The 17,834-nt window shown below is 40.6% G+C and overlaps 1 protein-coding gene across 1 annotated transcript; it reads left to right on the forward strand.

The window, feature by feature from the left end:
* Window positions 1-667: 667 nt before the first annotated feature.
* LOC141105359 (membrane-spanning 4-domains subfamily A member 4A-like) lies at window positions 668-16,400 on the forward strand. Its single transcript, XM_073595222.1, has 7 exons — window positions 668-713; window positions 3,681-3,938; window positions 5,461-5,571; window positions 7,651-7,707; window positions 11,523-11,651; window positions 14,316-14,435; window positions 15,213-16,400. Exons 2-7 carry the CDS (start codon window positions 3,693-3,695, stop codon window positions 15,342-15,344), a joined length of 795 nt encoding a protein of 264 aa, XP_073451323.1. The 5' UTR covers window positions 668-713; window positions 3,681-3,692; the 3' UTR covers window positions 15,345-16,400.
* The last annotated feature ends 1,434 nt before the right edge of the window (window positions 16,401-17,834 follow it).

The raw sequence follows: 17,834 nt of genomic DNA on the forward strand, positions 1-17,834 counted from the left end.
GGGACGTCCCATTAAGTTAATACTATGGCTCTATGTTTCATGATGTAGGATAAAGAAAATAGGATTTTTATAACAGCTTACCTGTAAAGTCCTTTTCTTGGAGTACATCATGGGGCTCAGAGGTCCCTCCCCTGTTTTTGGGGTTTAAGTATATTGCTTTGCTACAAAAACTGAGGTACTCCTGATAGGAGGAGGGGTTATATAGGGAGTGAACTTCCTGTATTGGGTATACCAGTCTCCACCACCTGAAGGTGCCTATATACTCATTAAGTTAATACTATGGCTCTGTGTCCCATGACAGGGGTATCCAGGGGTATATCCTTTTTCCAGCTGCTTGGACAAGGGAGTGGAATATTTGGAGCACAGGTCTGTGTGATTTGTTGATGACTGGAAGGACCTGGTTTTCTAATATTAACAAATGTTATATATACAACACTAGCTTCTAACCAACTTTTCTACCATTACTCATAATTGATAATAATCATATTACAGATTTCCTTTTCTTTCTCTGTGATGAAAGTTTCCTGTTCCTTATCTTTTGGGTGTGTAGCCTTCATCGCTGGTTTTTCCGCCAAACGTCACTACTGTGTACTGTAAATTGCTTAACTGTGTAACTAGAGAAGGTTGTAAAATTGTGCAAAAAGTTGAGTACAAATAGTACCTGTGTAAAGGCACTGTGCAGAGTGACCAATTCATCAGTGACCATTGCACAGGTACAGTACTATTTTACTCTAAATAGATAGAAGGCAAAGGTGTAATTCATTGATGTTATAAGTAACTTTACCAAATATGTAGCTGGGATTTGTAACTTTCTTGAAAATCTGATTTTTTTTCTTTGAACTAAATTATTATTTTTTTAATTGTATGTAAGGGGTATTAGCTACTAGACATGTGTGCCATCAATAAATTTGTTTTTTTCCGTTTCGTATTAGAATTAATTCGTATTTCGTAATTTGTGTCCGAAATTTCGTATTAACTTTTCGTTACAATTACGAATGTTCGTTATGATGAATTTATCATTATGAGGGGCTCCCACCATCCCTGTGCTGTGCTGACTTCCTGGGTTTTTAACTTTTAGGTTTGTTAACTTTTCGTAACAATTACGAATGTTCGCTAGGAATTTGGATCCGAAATTTGTAAACGAAATTTTGTATTTCATACAAAATTCGGAAGCGTAGCAATTCGGATTTTGGATCCTCCCGAATGTACGAATTTACAGAAATCCATACGAAACTAATCGCACATGTCTATTAGCTACTCTGAGATTGTCAGTTAGGCAAACTCTATGCTACTGAGCCACCTAAAATCAAACTTTTAAGCTTTATATTAATGTTAAGATTTGGAATTTTAAAAACAAAATTAGCCACACAATAGCATGTGATCGTGATGTCACATAAATGGAGCATTGAGCGATGATGTGATTTTTTTTTTTTGTATACATTTCATCATAAGGAAACATTAGTTCTTTCAGTCATCCGTGTAAATTTAGGCCTCTTTCACATATGCAAGGCCATTCATTTCATCAGTTCAGTCACGTCTTTTCAAAGGAAAAACGGATGAAGTTTTCATCAGATTTTCCATTTGTTTTTCATCCGTTTTTCATCAGGTATTCATCAGCTACTCATCTGTTTTTCATCAGTTTCTCATTAGTTTATTTACATCCACTACCAATGCAAATTTGTCAGTTTACGTCCATTTTTTATCCGATCCATTTTTTTTAACGGAAGAAAAATAGAGCTTTAAACCGTTTAAAAAACTGATAATGACGGCTGTGGATATAAACTGATGTAAATGGATGATCATCCATTTAAATCCGTTTTTCCATAGAGATACATTGATGTCCATTTTTCATCCGTTAACTGACGGATGAAAAATGTACAAAAGGCCTCTTTCAGACAAACGATCCATTCAGGTCCACCTGTCAGTTTTTTAGGCGGACCTGAACGGATCCTCCATAGACATCTATGGAGCGTCGGATGTCAGCGGTGACATGTCCGCTGACACCTGACCCGCTCCGATCCGAAAAAGTGTAACGGAGGAAAAACCTACTTTTCCATCAGTTTTCGGATCGGGTGACGACGGACTCTATGGTCCGCCGTCATCTGATCCCCCATAGGGGAGAGCAGCACTGTGACAGGTCCATCGCTGCACAGTGTGCAGCGACAGACCTGTCATCTGCCTGTTCAGCGGGGATCCACGGAGCGATCCCCGCTGAGCAAGCGGATGTTCACGGGGCGGATCATCTCAGATCCGTCCCGTGTGAAGGAGCCCTAACTATCTGTTTCTTTTCTCAGACTGTTTATGGACTTTGCAAATATTTTACAAAACAACCATAATAGTTAAGCCCCTTTCGCACATAAGGACCATTCATTTCATCAGTTCAGTCATGTCAAAACGGATCAAGTATTCATCAGGTTTTCATTAGTGCTCATCAGCTTTTCATCCGTTTTTCATCAGTGCTCGTCAGTTTTTCATCAGTTTTTTTTTTTTTACATGCGCTACCAATGATCATCCATTTACATCCATTTTTCCACAAAGATGTATTGATGTCTGTTTTTCATCCGTCCACAGATGGCGGAAAAACGGACAGCATGTGTAAAAGGGCCTTAGGGGTTAATGTATATTTTAAATGCAATCAGTAAGGTTCATGTCCCATGCTAACTTTGACTCATCATAGAGAGTGTTGAACCTTTTGTAGATAGACCACTGATTTAATACAGTGAGCATAGGTCCTTTTCTACAGAATAGTGTTAGGGAACAGGCCTTTCTACTAAAGCTGTGGCTGCTTTAGAAAGAAAACTGTAATGCCGCGCACACACGGTCGGACTTTACGGCAGACTTTGCCCGGCGGACGGGATTTCGTCAGACAATTCGATCGTGTGTGGGCTCCAGCGGACTTTGTTTTCTCAAAAGTTGGATGGACTTAGATTTGAAACATGTTTCAAATCTATCCGACGGACTCGAGTCCGGACGAAAAGTCCGCTCGTCTGTATGCTAGTTCAACGGACAAAAAGCCACGCTAGGGCAGCTATTGACTACTGGCTATGAACTTCCTTGTTTTAGTCCGGTCATACGTCATCACGTACGAATTCGACGGTGGATTGTGTGTAGGCAAGTCCGTTCACTCAGAAAGTCCGTCGTAAAGTCCGTCGAAAAGTCCGCCGGGCAAAGTCTGCTGTAAAGTCCGACCGTGTGTACACGGCATAAGAATTGCCCTTTTTTGTTTATGCATTTCAAATGTGTTTAGTTGGTCTTTCAATATGAAATATTCATTTGCATTATTTCAAATATACATGACCAAAAAACAAAAAACAAACAAATTTGTGTTCTTTACTACTAAACATGATAAAAAAATAAACGTTCTATATAACAAACTTACACATTCCTTAACATTCCAAACTTAAAAACAAGCCTTGGTTTGTAATGTATAATGAATATGACTTAAATCATGTAGCTCAGTGTCACAGACCTAGCTGCGATCCATATGAATCACGAAGAATTATGCCCGCTCATCTGCTGAAATACAAAACGCTGACCCAACATCACTGATCCCAACAAATGACATGTCCATATTTAACCATGGCCATATTTGTATTTTTTTATATTTGCATGGAATGTGCATAATGATATTCGCTCAGTAAATTTTGGTGTTCATTTCTGTTATTTTTTTATTTTTCTAGTGAGACTGTAAAATGTCTTCAACCCAGTTCGGTACCAAATCGGAGAATAGTAATTTTTCACAATCCAATCCTGGTGCCCCCCCACCTGCCCAGTGGAATGTTCCTCCAGGTTCCCCTGGACATAATTTATCTCCTAACCCTCAAATGTGGAATGCTCCCACTCTTCAGCAATGGAACAATCCAACAATTATACCACCAATGACTCAGTCAACTACATTCCATCAAGTATTTCTGGAGGGCAAACCAAAAACTCTCGGGGTAAGTGTGGGAAATAAAAAGATTTTTCTGTGTTTTGCAAGAACAAGCTCCTAAAAGATTGGGTGAAAGTGTTTGCCTGAACTGAAGGTGGGTGAATGTGTTTGCCTGAACTGAGTGTCCAAGAAGATTCATAGGTCGGCATATATTTGGGAATAATTCAACAACCATTTCAATTTACACCTTCCTTTAAGACAACTTCGTTCCAATTGAATTAGTATTGACTTTGTATGCTTGTGAAGGCTACCAGACATTACTCACTGATGGGAGAGTCAATATAATTATGCAGCAAAGGAATTATGTTACTTAAAGTGGAGCTCCACCCAAAAGGGGAATCTCCACTTATTTGCACCCTGCCCCACTCCACTGCCGCCTTTGGCACTTTTGGGGGGGAGTGGGTACCTGGACTTGACAGGTACCTGGACACCCACTTCCTGTTAAGATTGCCGATCGGTGATGTATAACTTTTCCGGCCCCTCCTCCTCCCCCCTGCTGCCTTCTGGGACACACACAGGTCCCAGAAGATGGCGGGACCATTTAGAAAGCGCAGCCAACAGGAAACAGTGAAGTCGCAAGGCTTCACTTCCTGTTTCCCGTACTGCAGATACTGGAGCCTACACCCAAAGCTGATTGAAGAATTGGCTTGAGGTGCCAACATCATGGGATCCCTGGACAGGTAAGTGTCCTTAAAGGAGCATGGAGCTCCTCTTTAATCAGTATCAGTCTGACTTAATGTACCACAATTCAGAAATTATCATTGTCATTATCAAGTAGCAGAGGATGCTGGGGAGAGAGATATATATATATATATATATATATATATATATATACATATATATATATATATATATATACACAGGGTTTAAGCAAATCTGTCTGTAGACTGTTATGTAGATTTTGATGTAAGTCTTAAGCCCCATACACACGATCCGAATATCGGACGAATGATCGTCCGTTTTTGTTTGCATGATAATCTCACATCGAATCTGATGAGTTTACTAAAGTCCCGAAAATTCCCGTACGACAGAATAAAAATTCGGAAGCGATGTCATGTGTTGCAATGCATTTGTATTGCATTTTCGAACGATAGCTGTACCGATTAAACGAAAATCGTACGATCTGGCATCGTACGGAAAAAATTTCCGTGCATGTCCGATAGAATAATATCGGATGAACTGTCCTGATCGGCTCTCGAAAGCTCTGTACTAACGATCCGATTATCGTACGATCGTTTCGAATGCGGCATTTTACGTACGATTTTCGGATCGTGTGTACGGGGCATTAGCTGTCAGTTTTAGAAAATGAGGGCAAAGTAGGAAGGTCCGCATACACTATGATTACCTGATCTCAGTTGGGCATGGCTAGATAGGCCTTATGGGCTCCCCTGTAGTAGAGGTGAGTTGCAACTGCATTCTCTGTTCAATGTCCCATGTTACTGGATGAAGATACATTATCCAATTTAGACATTTAAAAAAACTAGGTGTAGTCAGCATGGAAAATAACTGTCTTGCTGTCCTGATTTCAGAAAATCCTGATTGTTGTTGGCATCTTACACCTTGGGATGGGTATTGGTCTAATTTTCACAGCCTCCTATACTGCGGTGTACAGTGGAATCCCATTCTGGGGACCTGTTTTTGTAAGTAAAAAAAATGCTTTGTTTTCATGAAAATTAAATGATGAATTTATGTTCCTAACTTAGAAGGTGCCAATATGTAAAATGTAGTTTAAAACAATAGAATTACTTGTCTATTTATTTAAGTGGCATAGTTTGGGGAATTGTTAGGGGTTGCTGTCTAATGTAGATAATGATTATGCTTTTAGTTTTGTTAGTTTAGTTTTTTTTGGAATGATAATATTTAGCATTTGTGATAAACAGTGTATGCTTAATCAATACATTTTCTTATTTTATTTGTCTTAAAATAAATGGTTAAGTGGTTATGTGATCAAGATTTAAGTCATAGATATTTTTCTTTCTTGTTTGTCTTGACAATATACCATTCGGAAATTGATTATTAACTACTACTAAACCGCCCGCCCGCAATGTACTGCGAACGGCTGGCCTGCCCGTGCATGCACAGTGACGTACTGGTATGTTGCTGCCTGTTTCCAGATTTAGGGAGAGGGGAGTGCCCCCCACTGACAATCTGTCAGCAGGTCCCAGCCAATGGTTCATGGCGGAGACCTGCTGATCAGCTGTGTCCAATCACAGCCCAAAGCCCTGTGTTGACAATCAACACAGGGCTCCGTACAGAGGGAACACTTTCTCTGTTTCTTTTGCCTGCAAATAGATTTTTAGTAAAAAGCAGCATACATTACACAAAATAACACTTGTTAGTTACGCACCTAACCCTTTGATTAACGGAAATGTTAACCGGAAATGTTAACCCCTTCCCAGCCAGTATCATTAGTCAGTTACAGTATATAGTATTATTACTGATCACTGTATTGGTGTCAGATTGCCCTCACACTATTACAGTCCCACTCTAAATCGCAAATCAATGCCATTAGTAGTATAAAAAAAATATATAAATCCAGTGTGTCTATCTATCTATCTATCTATCTATATCTATCTATATCTATCTCTATACATAGATATAGAGATAGATATATATATATAGATATATATATATATATATATATATATATATATATATATATATTATCATAGCTTGTAGACACTATAACTTTCACACAAACTAAGCAATATACACTTATTGGGATTTTTTTTTACCAAAGACATGTAGCAAAATACATTGTGGTCTACATTTATAAAGAAATTTTCTTTTTTTATTGGATGTGTTTTTTAGCAGAACGTAAAAAATATTGTTTTTTTTCAAAAATTTCGGACTTTTTTCATTTATGGAATACAAAATAAAAACCCGGTGGTGATCAAATACCACCAAAAAGAAAGCTCTACTTGTGTGAAAAAAATTATATAAATTTAATTTGGGTACAGTGTTGCATGACCACGCAACTACAAGTCAAACTAGCACAGTACTATATAGAAAAAAGGGACCTGGTCATGAAGGGAGTAAATCCTTCTGGAGGTCAAGTGGATAAAAAAACAATACACTTCAGGAGCTACCCCTGAGAAGCTACCATACACATTAGGCATCATGCCAGAGGAGCTACCATACACACCTCCCCTGAGGCATAGCCAATCTCCAGCTGCACACCCCCATAGAACAGAGCTGAGTGAAAAAACTATTTAAAGGAAACGCTTGCCAAACAGAGAAAAAAAAACTCTACCTCTTCAACTATGCAGCCCCTGGAATGTCTTCTCAACACCTAAGTTCCTGCCCACCCACAATTTCAGTCCAAGAAGCAAAAAACAAAAAACTGCTGGAGTCTGACTATGATCTGCTTTGATCTTCTTTGATTTTATTACTAAAAAATCAGCAGCATACACTATCAAGACTTTGCAGCTCATGCTCTTGTTATTAGTATAGGCTGCCGACTTTTAAATAATAAAGTCGATGAGGATCATGACTAGACTCTAGCATTTTCTTGTTTCTTAATCCCATGCCGAGTGAATAAGTAAGCTGCTATTGTAAAAATGCACACAACCAGTAAAATCATGACTTTTAAATGGTATATTTGTTCAATAAGTTCATTATGAACTCATCATGTGAGATCTGCAATCCTACATGACAAAGCCTAAAACCACTGCACTGCTATTTTTCCAGTTAAAGTGCATTTTGCTTATATTTTTCAGAACATTATTGCAGGGTCATTGTCAGTGGGAGCTGTGTCCAAGCCTTCCATGTCTCTGGTAAGTGAGCCAATATAATAGCTCCTTATACACAACTGAATTCTGATTGCTTCTATGGCAAATAATATGCTAAAAAGTCAGCACATTAAAATTGACATCTATGATGGCTGGACTGTGGGTATGTCGAATCACCCTCTGGTCCCTTTGTATCTCCTTAAATTCATCCCAATATACTGTATTCTGATATCTAAAATCAGTGGAGGCTGGTGCTAAATATTTCGGGGGGGGGGGGGGTGTCAAACCAATGCCAACTCCCCCCCCTTGTGGGAAACGGACAGCAAGAATCCCCCACCCACCCCTCGGCGCTAGACGGGCGAGAAGGCGGTGGCGATCCACTGTCACCCACTCCCCTCCGCGGGAGACAGACCTTACCTTAGGAGGCAGGGGGAAGGAAGAGCCGAGCCGTTGCTTCTCCTCCCGGCTGAACAAGAAGTGGGTCTTAAGACCCAATTGGGTCTCAGGACCTGCTTCCTGATTGGCCGGAAGGAGAATCAGGAAGACAATAGCGAATATTAATTCGCTATTGTCACAGAACTGGGTGGGCTCAGGGCCCAGTGCTCTGCTCCCCGAGACCACCCTTTTTTGGAAGCCAATTAGAGCCTCAGGCTCTAATCATGTGCTTAAAAAAAAAAAAACCCATCGGAATCCATGCATCCGGCGTCCTTCATGTAGATTAGGGGCCGGACTGCCTGCCACTGTCTGAAATCCTGAAACAGGTTCTAACCCATCAATGCTCTATTCAAAGCTAAAAAAAAGGTTTTGGCTTTAGATTAAAATTAAGCTTTCATGTTGTATTTCTTGGTTTAGATAAGAAATTCAACAAGGAGAGTAAGGCACCCTTGATAAGGTAGTATGTGGGTAGAATAATTCCTAAACAGTAATTGCACCACTGGAGTGACCAAGACATGGATTGTATTGCTCTTGTGTGGGGAACATTATTCACATTCTAGCTTCCATGTCACAGTAATACATACACAGATGGGGCAATATTGAGTGGGAGCCATTAACATTCTGTGCAATACTAAGAGCCGACTCAAACTAACATAAAGTAGATTGGGTACTTAGTTGGGTTGAAACTCTGGCCATCAAAAAGCTTCCCTAATGCTGACCTCGTAGCAGTCACCATGCTGCCCCCAAGAATATAAAATTGAAAGGAATGTTTTCTATGCACCATTTATAACCAAATTTTTACCAGTTTTAGAAGACCATATATACTGTTTACCCTTTAGATGCCACCATCCTTATACTGGAGGAACCAGCTCTATCAGGAAAACCAAACTTGACAGAGTACCATTTTTTTCCTGAGGTTTTGTTGATCAAAGGGCGTCAGCTGAGTTCTGGAGGTTCCTGGTCTTTGCCCAAAATGAATTTGGAATCATGGACCAATGATCATCTAATGTCTATATTGTTACAACAATTTAAACATGCACAAAAGCTGTGTTCTAAAGCCTAGTTAGGGTGTAAAATAGGATGGATGAATGCACAGAAACCCAAAATAAAATGTTTAGCATCATGCCTCACTGTACAGTTTTCATAAACAAAATCATTTTATGACTGATGCAAAGCTCTTAAGAAGTGCAGTTGCTGCCAGAATCTTGTTTCAGACTGACATTGCTAGTATTTGCATGACAATGACTTAGCAATGTTGTTAGCTTGAACTTGATTACCATAATCCTCAGTTGGTCATTGGGTGGCCTACTAGATCTGTAGAAGGCGTGCACAGTCCTTACAGGAAGCCTAAGGGTTACTCGAAGGACCATGTGCAGTAGGGTGACAACGATGCTGTGTATAACAATGCTCCACTGCCTGTCTACAAGACCCCACCTTAATCTTCAATCCAGGGAAGGCCCCCTACCATGACAACACTTGTGCAGCTGTAGAAATTGGAGTCTCTACTGTCTGAAGACAGAGACAAGGAGGCTGATTTACTAAAGGATTTGAAAATGTTTACACAATAAATTGCGCTTTAATATTAATTTCGATTATCCAATCACTTGCAGAAAAAGTACACAAGGATTTTCTTGTCACGTGATTGGATAATCAAAGTGGATCTTCTCATTTTATTGTGTGAACATTAACAACTCCTTTAGTAAATCAGCCTCATCAATCCTTAGTGTGCGCAGAGACGTGCAGTACTCAAGTGTCAGGTTATGAAGAACCTGATGTTGCTTCTTCTAGAGTGCAGATTAGCAAAATGCAGCACATACAAGCTAGTAAAAAAAGAATTATATTTCTTCAAACGCTGCCTGCTTAAAACTGGTATTATGACATGTATAAAAATGAACAATGCATATTCTGACCGAAACAAAATACATACAGATTAAAGTGGGTTGTAAAGGCCGAAGGTTTTTTACCTTTATGCATTCTGTGCATAAAGTTAAAAAACATTTTATGTGCTGCTCCCCCCACAGCCCCCCTAATAGTCACCTGAGCCCCCTCTTGATCCAGTGATGTGCACGGAAGCCTCAGCTGTCTCGGGCCTCCCTCTTTTTATTGGCTGAGACACAGCAAGGGGAGCCATCGGCTCCCAATGCTGTCAGTCACAGCCAGTGAGCCAATGAGTAAGAGAGTGGGGGGGCTAGACCGGGCCACAGCTCTAGGTGTCTTATGGATGTATAGGGCGGGGCTCCAAAGTGAGCACTCACCAGTGCCCTCATAGCAAGCAGCTTGCTATGGGGGCACTGGTCAGGAGGGAGGAGCCAGGAGCGCCGGCGGGGAATCTGAGAAGAAGAGGATTGGTGCTGTTCTGTGTAAAACTATTGCACAGAGCAGGTAAGTATGTCATCTTTATTATTAACCGGTTCAATACAGGGCAATTTCACCCCCTTCCTTCCCAGGCCAAATTTTAGTTTTCAGCGCTGTCGCACTTTGAACGTCAATTGCGCGGTTGTGCGACGTTGTACCCAAAAAAAATTGACGTCCTTTTTTCACCACAAATAGAGCTTTCTTTTGGTGGTATTTGATCGCCTCTGCGATTTTTTAATTTTTGCGCTATAAACAAAAGAAGAGCGACAATTTTGAAAAAAACACAATATTTTTTACTTTTTGCTATAATAAATATCCCAATTTTTTTTTTAAAAAACAAATTTTTTCCTCAGTTTCGACCGATACGTATTCTTCTACATATTTTTGGTAAAAAAAAATCGCAATAAGCGTATAGTGATTGGTTTGCGCAAAAGTTATAGCGTCTACAAAATAGGGGATAGATTTATGGCATTTAAAAAAAAAAAAAAAATTATTTTTTTTTAGCGGTGATCGCGATTTTTTTTCGTGACTGCGACATTATGGCGGACACATCGGACACTTTTGACACATTTTTGGGACCGTTCACATTTATACAGCGATCAATGCTATACAATTGCATTGATTACTGTGTAAATGTGACAGGCAGTGAAGGGGTTAACCACTAGGGGGCGGGGAGGGGTTAATATGTTTCCTAGGGAGTGATTACTAACTGAAGGGGGAGGGGACGCACTAGGGGAGGAGACCGATCAGTGTTCCTCCGTTCTGGGAACACAGATCGCTCTCCTCAGAGCTGACAGGCTGTGGATCTGTGTGTTTACACACACAGATCCACATGCCGGCCCGGTTAACGGGCAATCGCGGGTGCCCGGCGGACATCGCGGCCGCCGGGCACACGCACCGGGTCCCGAGGCGGCCGGGAATCCCAGGACGTCATATGACGTCCACCCAGGATGGGAGATCCCATCCCAGGACGTCATATGACTATGGGCGGGTAGGGAAGTGGTTAAAAAAAATAATTTAATATCAATGGAAGATGAGTTTTTAAACAAAGTGTCTTTATTTTCTTACAGATAAAAGGCTCCCTGGGCTTGTGCATTATAATATCCATTTTCTCTCTTGTTGGACTGATACTGAACATTGTGGATTACTTTGTTTTATATTACTGCTATGGTTCTTATTATGAATGTAATAATTTAGTTGTAAGTATCTGTCTGTCTGTCTGTCTATCTATCTATCCTGCTAGTGAAAATATATAATTAAAAACCTGGCAAGGGTTCTATTCTTCCAGGTTTACCAAGCATAAACATTTTGCCTGAAGTTCCATATTATTATTTAAAAGGTCAAGTTGAGGATTTTTAGAAAAACTCCCAAGACCAGGCACCTGGCCCCATAAACTACCCTAAGCTGAGCCATACCCCCCTACAGGTACTTAACCTCCTGCCTTCCTCTGTCCAAGGCTCAGACCAAAGCAGACTTGTTTAACTGTATTTTACATTTATAGGTTAAACAATAATTTTAAATATTGATTCATCCCAAAAGTGATATTTTAGTTATAGGAAGAGCCTGGCTCGGTTGAGCCAGCTCCTGGCTTTCTAATGCTGAAGTTTAGCTGAAAAAAAAATCCCTACATTTTAAGTTATACCACTTGCATTCAGCTAGATCCTGAAAAAATGAAGGGATGCCTATCCTCTTCCTGGCTCTGAACACCCAGTGCTGCAATGGTTACCAGCTTCAGATTTGTAGGCAGACCAGCAGTACAAATGGTCTGATGAGGACATGCTCCCTCTTCTTCCTCCTCCTCCCTTGAGAAACCTTTTTCATTAAGTACAATGCTTGTAAAATAATCTATGAATAGAGGAGAGAATCCTGTGACTGATCAGACTCCAAGGGCCTCTTTCCCACAACTCTGGCCAGTGGTAGAGGTGTTCTGTGGGTGGGGGGGCTTATTGGAATCTAGAAGCTCCCTTTAATGATAATGGGGACCCCAGATAGTGATTTACCCCTATGTGAATTAGTATGGGTCACCTAGAAATAAATCATGATGTCCTCTGCTAGCCGACTTTCCAGAAAAAAAAAAGAAGATATGACTGATCACAAAGGTAAAACTAGCTCCGTGATCTGTCATCAGCTATATAATGGAAGGGGGATGGATAGAGGTGTCATCATTGCCATAATACGCCCAGTGGCTGTATGCAGTATCCTTGTCCCTTTCCTTAAATGTCAGGGATTCCTGGTGACATCAGCTCTTCCTAGGGATGCTGCGAGTGTGAGCACCCGCTTCTTCCTTATAAATCAGTGACAGCAGGAAGCTATCATATATAAAAACAGTAGAAATACTGCTTCTAGATATGTTGTTTGACTCCCACCGAACAGGGGACTGAATGGGCAAAAGTCGGCTTGTCACTATTGTTAACAATTGTAGCACCAGAAGTTCAGAGACAAGAAGAGGACGGACATCCCTGCAGTGAAGATTTTTCCAGGATCCAGCTGCCAACACTATGTTGAATATACAAAAATAGCAATAAACCTGTGCTTACGGATAACAAGCAGCTTGCGCAATATACTGGCAATAAAAATTTACATATAAACACAAAAGGTGCAGGGCAAGAAAAAGGTATTTTAAAGGAGAAAACAAAGTATAAAGTTCATAATTGTAAGAGTCCAGATATTGTGATTCCGAATGGTGAACAAGAAATCTTGTGAGGAATCCTCCACCAGCGGGTGTGCACACACTGCCTCTTACCGTAAACTGCGGACCACCCTATAAATTGGACACAGGCGCTCTTTACAAATCAGATTACTCTAGGTCACTCTGATATCAAACGCCAAAAAATTCCTTCCACATTAGACAGACTCCATATGACAGAGACTCTGCCAAACACATAATGTCAACAAAGCAGATAGACATCTCATGGTGCAGTATGATCAAAAAAGGGGGGGTTTATTAAAACAATTTCCAAAATACACACTCGCCATACAGAAGAAATATAATTGGTTGGAAACATCTGTTTTTATATTGATTCACAAGTTTTTATCTGGCGGAGTCTCTGTCATATGTAGTATATCTTATGTGGAAGGAATTTTTTGGTGTTTGATATCGGAGTGACCTGGAGTGATATGATTTGTAAAGCGTGCCAGTGATCCACAGTTTGCGGTAAGAGGCAGTTTGTGCACACCCGCTGGTGGAGGATTCCTCACAAGATTTCTTGCTCACATTACCTGGACTCTTATCATTTTTAACCTGATACTTTGTATTCTTCTTCTAAAACACTTGTTTTAGCACTCCACCTTTTTTGTGCTGCTATATTAAATATACTTAATTTAGGCTCCATTCACACATATGCGAATTGGACGCGGCTTTCGCTGCATCCAATTAGCATGACAGGAGAGCATGGCCGGCTCTCAATAAAGCCGGCTCATACAGCTCCGTGGCTACTGCCGTCTGCATTTGCAAAGGGTCCTATGTGTCTACTGGTCCAATTCAGGTGCGAATTAAGGTAAAAATTCAGACCTGATTCACACCTGAATCCATGAACAGGGACGTACCGGACCTGAAGCTGTGAGACGTGGCCGCAGCTTTTGTGAATGGAGCCTAAAGGTAAGTGATGTTACTAAAGCTGTAGGTTTTTTTCTATAGCTAAACATCATTTGTAAATGTCTTATGTGCGTCTACAAAGAGATGTCCTTGTCATAATTCCCGACTCTGTCCCTGATCACCGGGGAGTTTTGAGTATTACAGATATTCCTGCTAAAATGTCTATAAAGAGACAGCAGAAACTGTCAGGTGTTGTATCTCCACAGCATCTAAATATCAGGTTTGGGCATACTCACCCTTTAATTTTTTAATTTTTTTTTCTGTACAGATTGGAGGTCATGTTCTTCGTGGATTTTTTATTTTCACATATCTGCTGCAGTTCTCTGTTTCCGTTAGCCTTTCTGTGTTTGGCTGTCGAGCTGTCTCAAATCCAACACCTCCCGCCCAGGTAAGTGCCAGAGAATTTATATCTTTTTAGGTTTGCAGAGCTTTAACACAAATTCATAGGGGCCTGTTGCACCATGCATGCATTTGTGTGTTGCGGTGACACTGATTTTAATGGCATCTCAACTCACAACCACAACACATCTACGTTACAGTTCAGAGCAGCACACAAAATGCTTTGCAACGTGCTGCAAAAATATGCAGCAGGACCTTTTGTGTGTTGAGGTGTGTTAAAGCCCAACCATTTTGAATAGGCTGCATAATACAGGGGCCACATGGTGCCTCAATTTACTAAAATTGCATCTTCTGTGGCCCGCTGCATTCTGGGGCAAATGGATGGACTCCTAAGGTTCTCAGTTCAATCACACTGATCACTAATATTAGAAGACATTACAATTTTTTACTACCGGCCTTTCTTTTCTGCATTTATTATTCATAGTAGGTGAGGTTGAAAAAGACACAAGTCATTCATTTTAAGAATATTACTGAAATAATTTGTTAGGGGGTTGGTAACAAAACCATCTGTCCTGGGTGTCAAATATGCTAGGTACGCCACATTACTTATTCTTTTATTTAAAACTCTATTCAGTGTATTGATTACATGTACCATGAGCTGTAGGTGGAATTCTTTTGAGCAGGGGTTCCTCGAACACCTAAAAACTATTTCAAGTTTAAAGGGTTGAGAAATGCTGTTTTAGGAAGTCCTGGCTAAGGACTGATGGTAATTTTTATCTCTGTGTTTGTTGTATATCTATACATCTAATATATTATTTTTTCCCAGGTATTTGTGGTACAGAGCTGTCCTGCAGCTCTGCAACCATCAGCAGTTCCTGGATCCTATCCTGTCTACCCTTCACAACAACCACCCCCTTACATGACGCAAAGTGGGATGGGTGATGGACCAACAGCGTAACAGAATCGTCTAGCTTAAAGAGACATGCCTTTCTTTTACTCCTTTTGTTGCACAACCCTTTCTCCTTGATATAAGCTTTAGAATTAATTTATTTGGTGGCCATTTGTAAAGATTCCTCCTATCTTTACCACATGGATACTGTCACTATATCAACATATATAGTGTCCCAAAGAGAATGACTTCAATAACTCTCAAACCTGTGCAGGCTTGGTGAGAATTAAGAGCACTTTATGCAGTACTACAGAAGGAAAAGAAAGGAAATTAGTTACCATGGACATACAGAACATATTATGAAAATACTGAGGAAACCAGGATAATTCAAATAATGAAAATAAAATTTGGAGTGATGACCTTCTTCTAACAACAGATGTAGAAAATGTGGATAAACCTCCTATAGCCAGAGAAGAATCGCTTTTGTCTACGTTGCATTTATTTTTGAAAATGTACATTTAATATAAGCAATTACTTTTTTTTTTATTTTCATTTATTAAGCCTTGTTATAAATGGCTCTTTGGGTGTCAGTGGCTTGTTAGCAGGCGCCTACTTTATGTTATGGGTATTTGTGTTAAACCTTACCAATGTCTTGTTACTTTGAAGTTTTGGCTGATGGTTGTAGGGGTTGGGTCATTTGTGGCATAGTTTCCCCTGCAAGTGTGTCCCTTCCCCTTGTGAAGGGCATAAATGCAGGGGAGCTGACCTCGTGGGGGGTCTGAGGTGGGAAGCAGCCAATGAGGACCTGTCTTACTATGTAAGCTTTTCTTCAGGCCACATCCCCTCCGCATCCATGGGACCTGTTCTTAGGGCGACCACTGTACTACTACTGTTAAGCACCGCAGCCAAATAGCACAGCAAAAATCGTAGCCAATGCTCCTAATGACGTCGCATTCAGATGATGAAATGTATAGGGAGGGGCTTCTGGTGATGTCACTTCCACTTCATTGGAATGCTGGAGAGCACAGCAGTGGTATCAGTTTCAATTTCAAGCTCTTGGTTTTAAAATACATGTATGTGCACTACAATTTTTTATGTGGGTTTAATAAACTTATTACACCATGAGAGGCTTTTCTTGCTGTTCATTTTCCGCCACTATTGAGGATCTTAAAGGGACAATGGAGTATTGATCATACTGGAGGAGAACCCAGCAAATGGTACATCGGTTGCAAAGCATAGTTTGACATTTGAAAAATGGGAGTATGGCTAGACAAGTTACATCAGATGCAGCACCTCATCCCAAAACAACTTAGTAAGTAATGGAGGGGGAGAGCGGGGGATTATAGCGGTGCCAAAAAGAAAAATGTAAAAGTAAGATAATGGAAGTAAAATTACAAAAATACTTTATTTTACAATTTTCAATACATACAAAGACATATATAATTGGATAAAATTTTGAGTGCAGTTAACATATATGTTGTACAAGACCACAATGCAGTAGAGTGGGCCAGGTGGGGGCGACCTTCAAAGCAAGAGCTCAGTTCCTACATGTTTCGCCAAGACATTGGCTTCTTCAGGGAATGGTATGAGCTTGTTGCAATAAAGAAAATCTATGCACAGGGATACAAAAGCATCAAATGAGAAAACAAGTAAATGAACATTGGGAGGTAAACTGTTATGAAAAATGATATACATTGGAGTACGTGGCTGGACTGACTCACAGAGGGGGGTGACCATGCAATTCCCCAGGACCCCGAACGTACCTGAAAACCAGACACCCGGGGGGAGGCCCAGCAGGGAAATCCCCAGCCGAAGGCAGACTAGGCTGCACTGTATCTATGTCTGCAGGGGGCATACAAATGACCTGGCAATCAAATATATTGAGAATTAGAGGGTGTATATAGCTATGAAGGTTTAAAATGTATGTCAAAGACACAGTTTTTTAACATGAGTGGGGTCGTATACCGCACATCAAATAAATAGGGCATCAAAGCCTCAAAAAACTCACACTTTAAAAACAGATTTGTTGATGAAAGGGAAACGCCTGGAGGTCAGTTGAAGGAAAAGCTCAGAAGACAAGTGGGGGTAATGGATATTTATCTGGAACAATACATGAAAAAAGGGATGGTTGAAAGGGAGCTATTTCACCTTTGAAAAAAGGTAGTGACATCACTAATGTGTATGGGTAGAGGGTGATAGTTGGAAAAAGGGCTTACCCAAAAGGCTAATGCAAGGCATGTAACTGTCAAAGACCGTTGCTCATCATACGTATGAGGAATAGGAATTAGAAATTAGTCAGTAGCAGAAGGTTGATGCATCCTGAGAAGGGATGAATGGAGACAAAGTTAGGAAAGAAGAGGAACATGACTCAGAAATGCTAAGGGGTGGAAAGCGATTGAAGACATACCTTGCAAGTGTATACAGAGCTAGTACAGGCGTTCCTCGTGTCCAGCTGGCTTAAGGGACAGGCCGGCTTAAGTATGCCCCCCACACCTGATCAGAATACCGATCAAGTGTGCGGACGCTGAAAAGAGGCGTCCGCGCATGCGCACTCGGCAG

The sequence above is a fragment of the Aquarana catesbeiana genome, linkage group LG08 (genome assembly GCF_042186555.1).
Source record: "Aquarana catesbeiana isolate 2022-GZ linkage group LG08, ASM4218655v1, whole genome shotgun sequence".
Lineage (NCBI taxonomy): Eukaryota > Metazoa > Chordata > Amphibia > Anura > Ranidae > Aquarana > Aquarana catesbeiana.

Bases quoted from the DNA above. Each gene is read 5' to 3' on its own strand.
- LOC141105359 (XM_073595222.1), top strand. From the start codon at position 3,693: ATGTCTTCAACCCAGTTCGGTACCAAATCGGAGAATAGTAATTTTTCA. The intron at 3,939-5,460 runs GTAAGTGTGGGA...TCCTGATTTCAG, and splicing joins GCAAACCAAAAACTCTCGGG to AAAATCCTGATTGTTGTTGG. The intron at 7,708-11,522 runs GTAAGTGAGCCA...ATTTTCTTACAG, and splicing joins CCAAGCCTTCCATGTCTCTG to ATAAAAGGCTCCCTGGGCTT.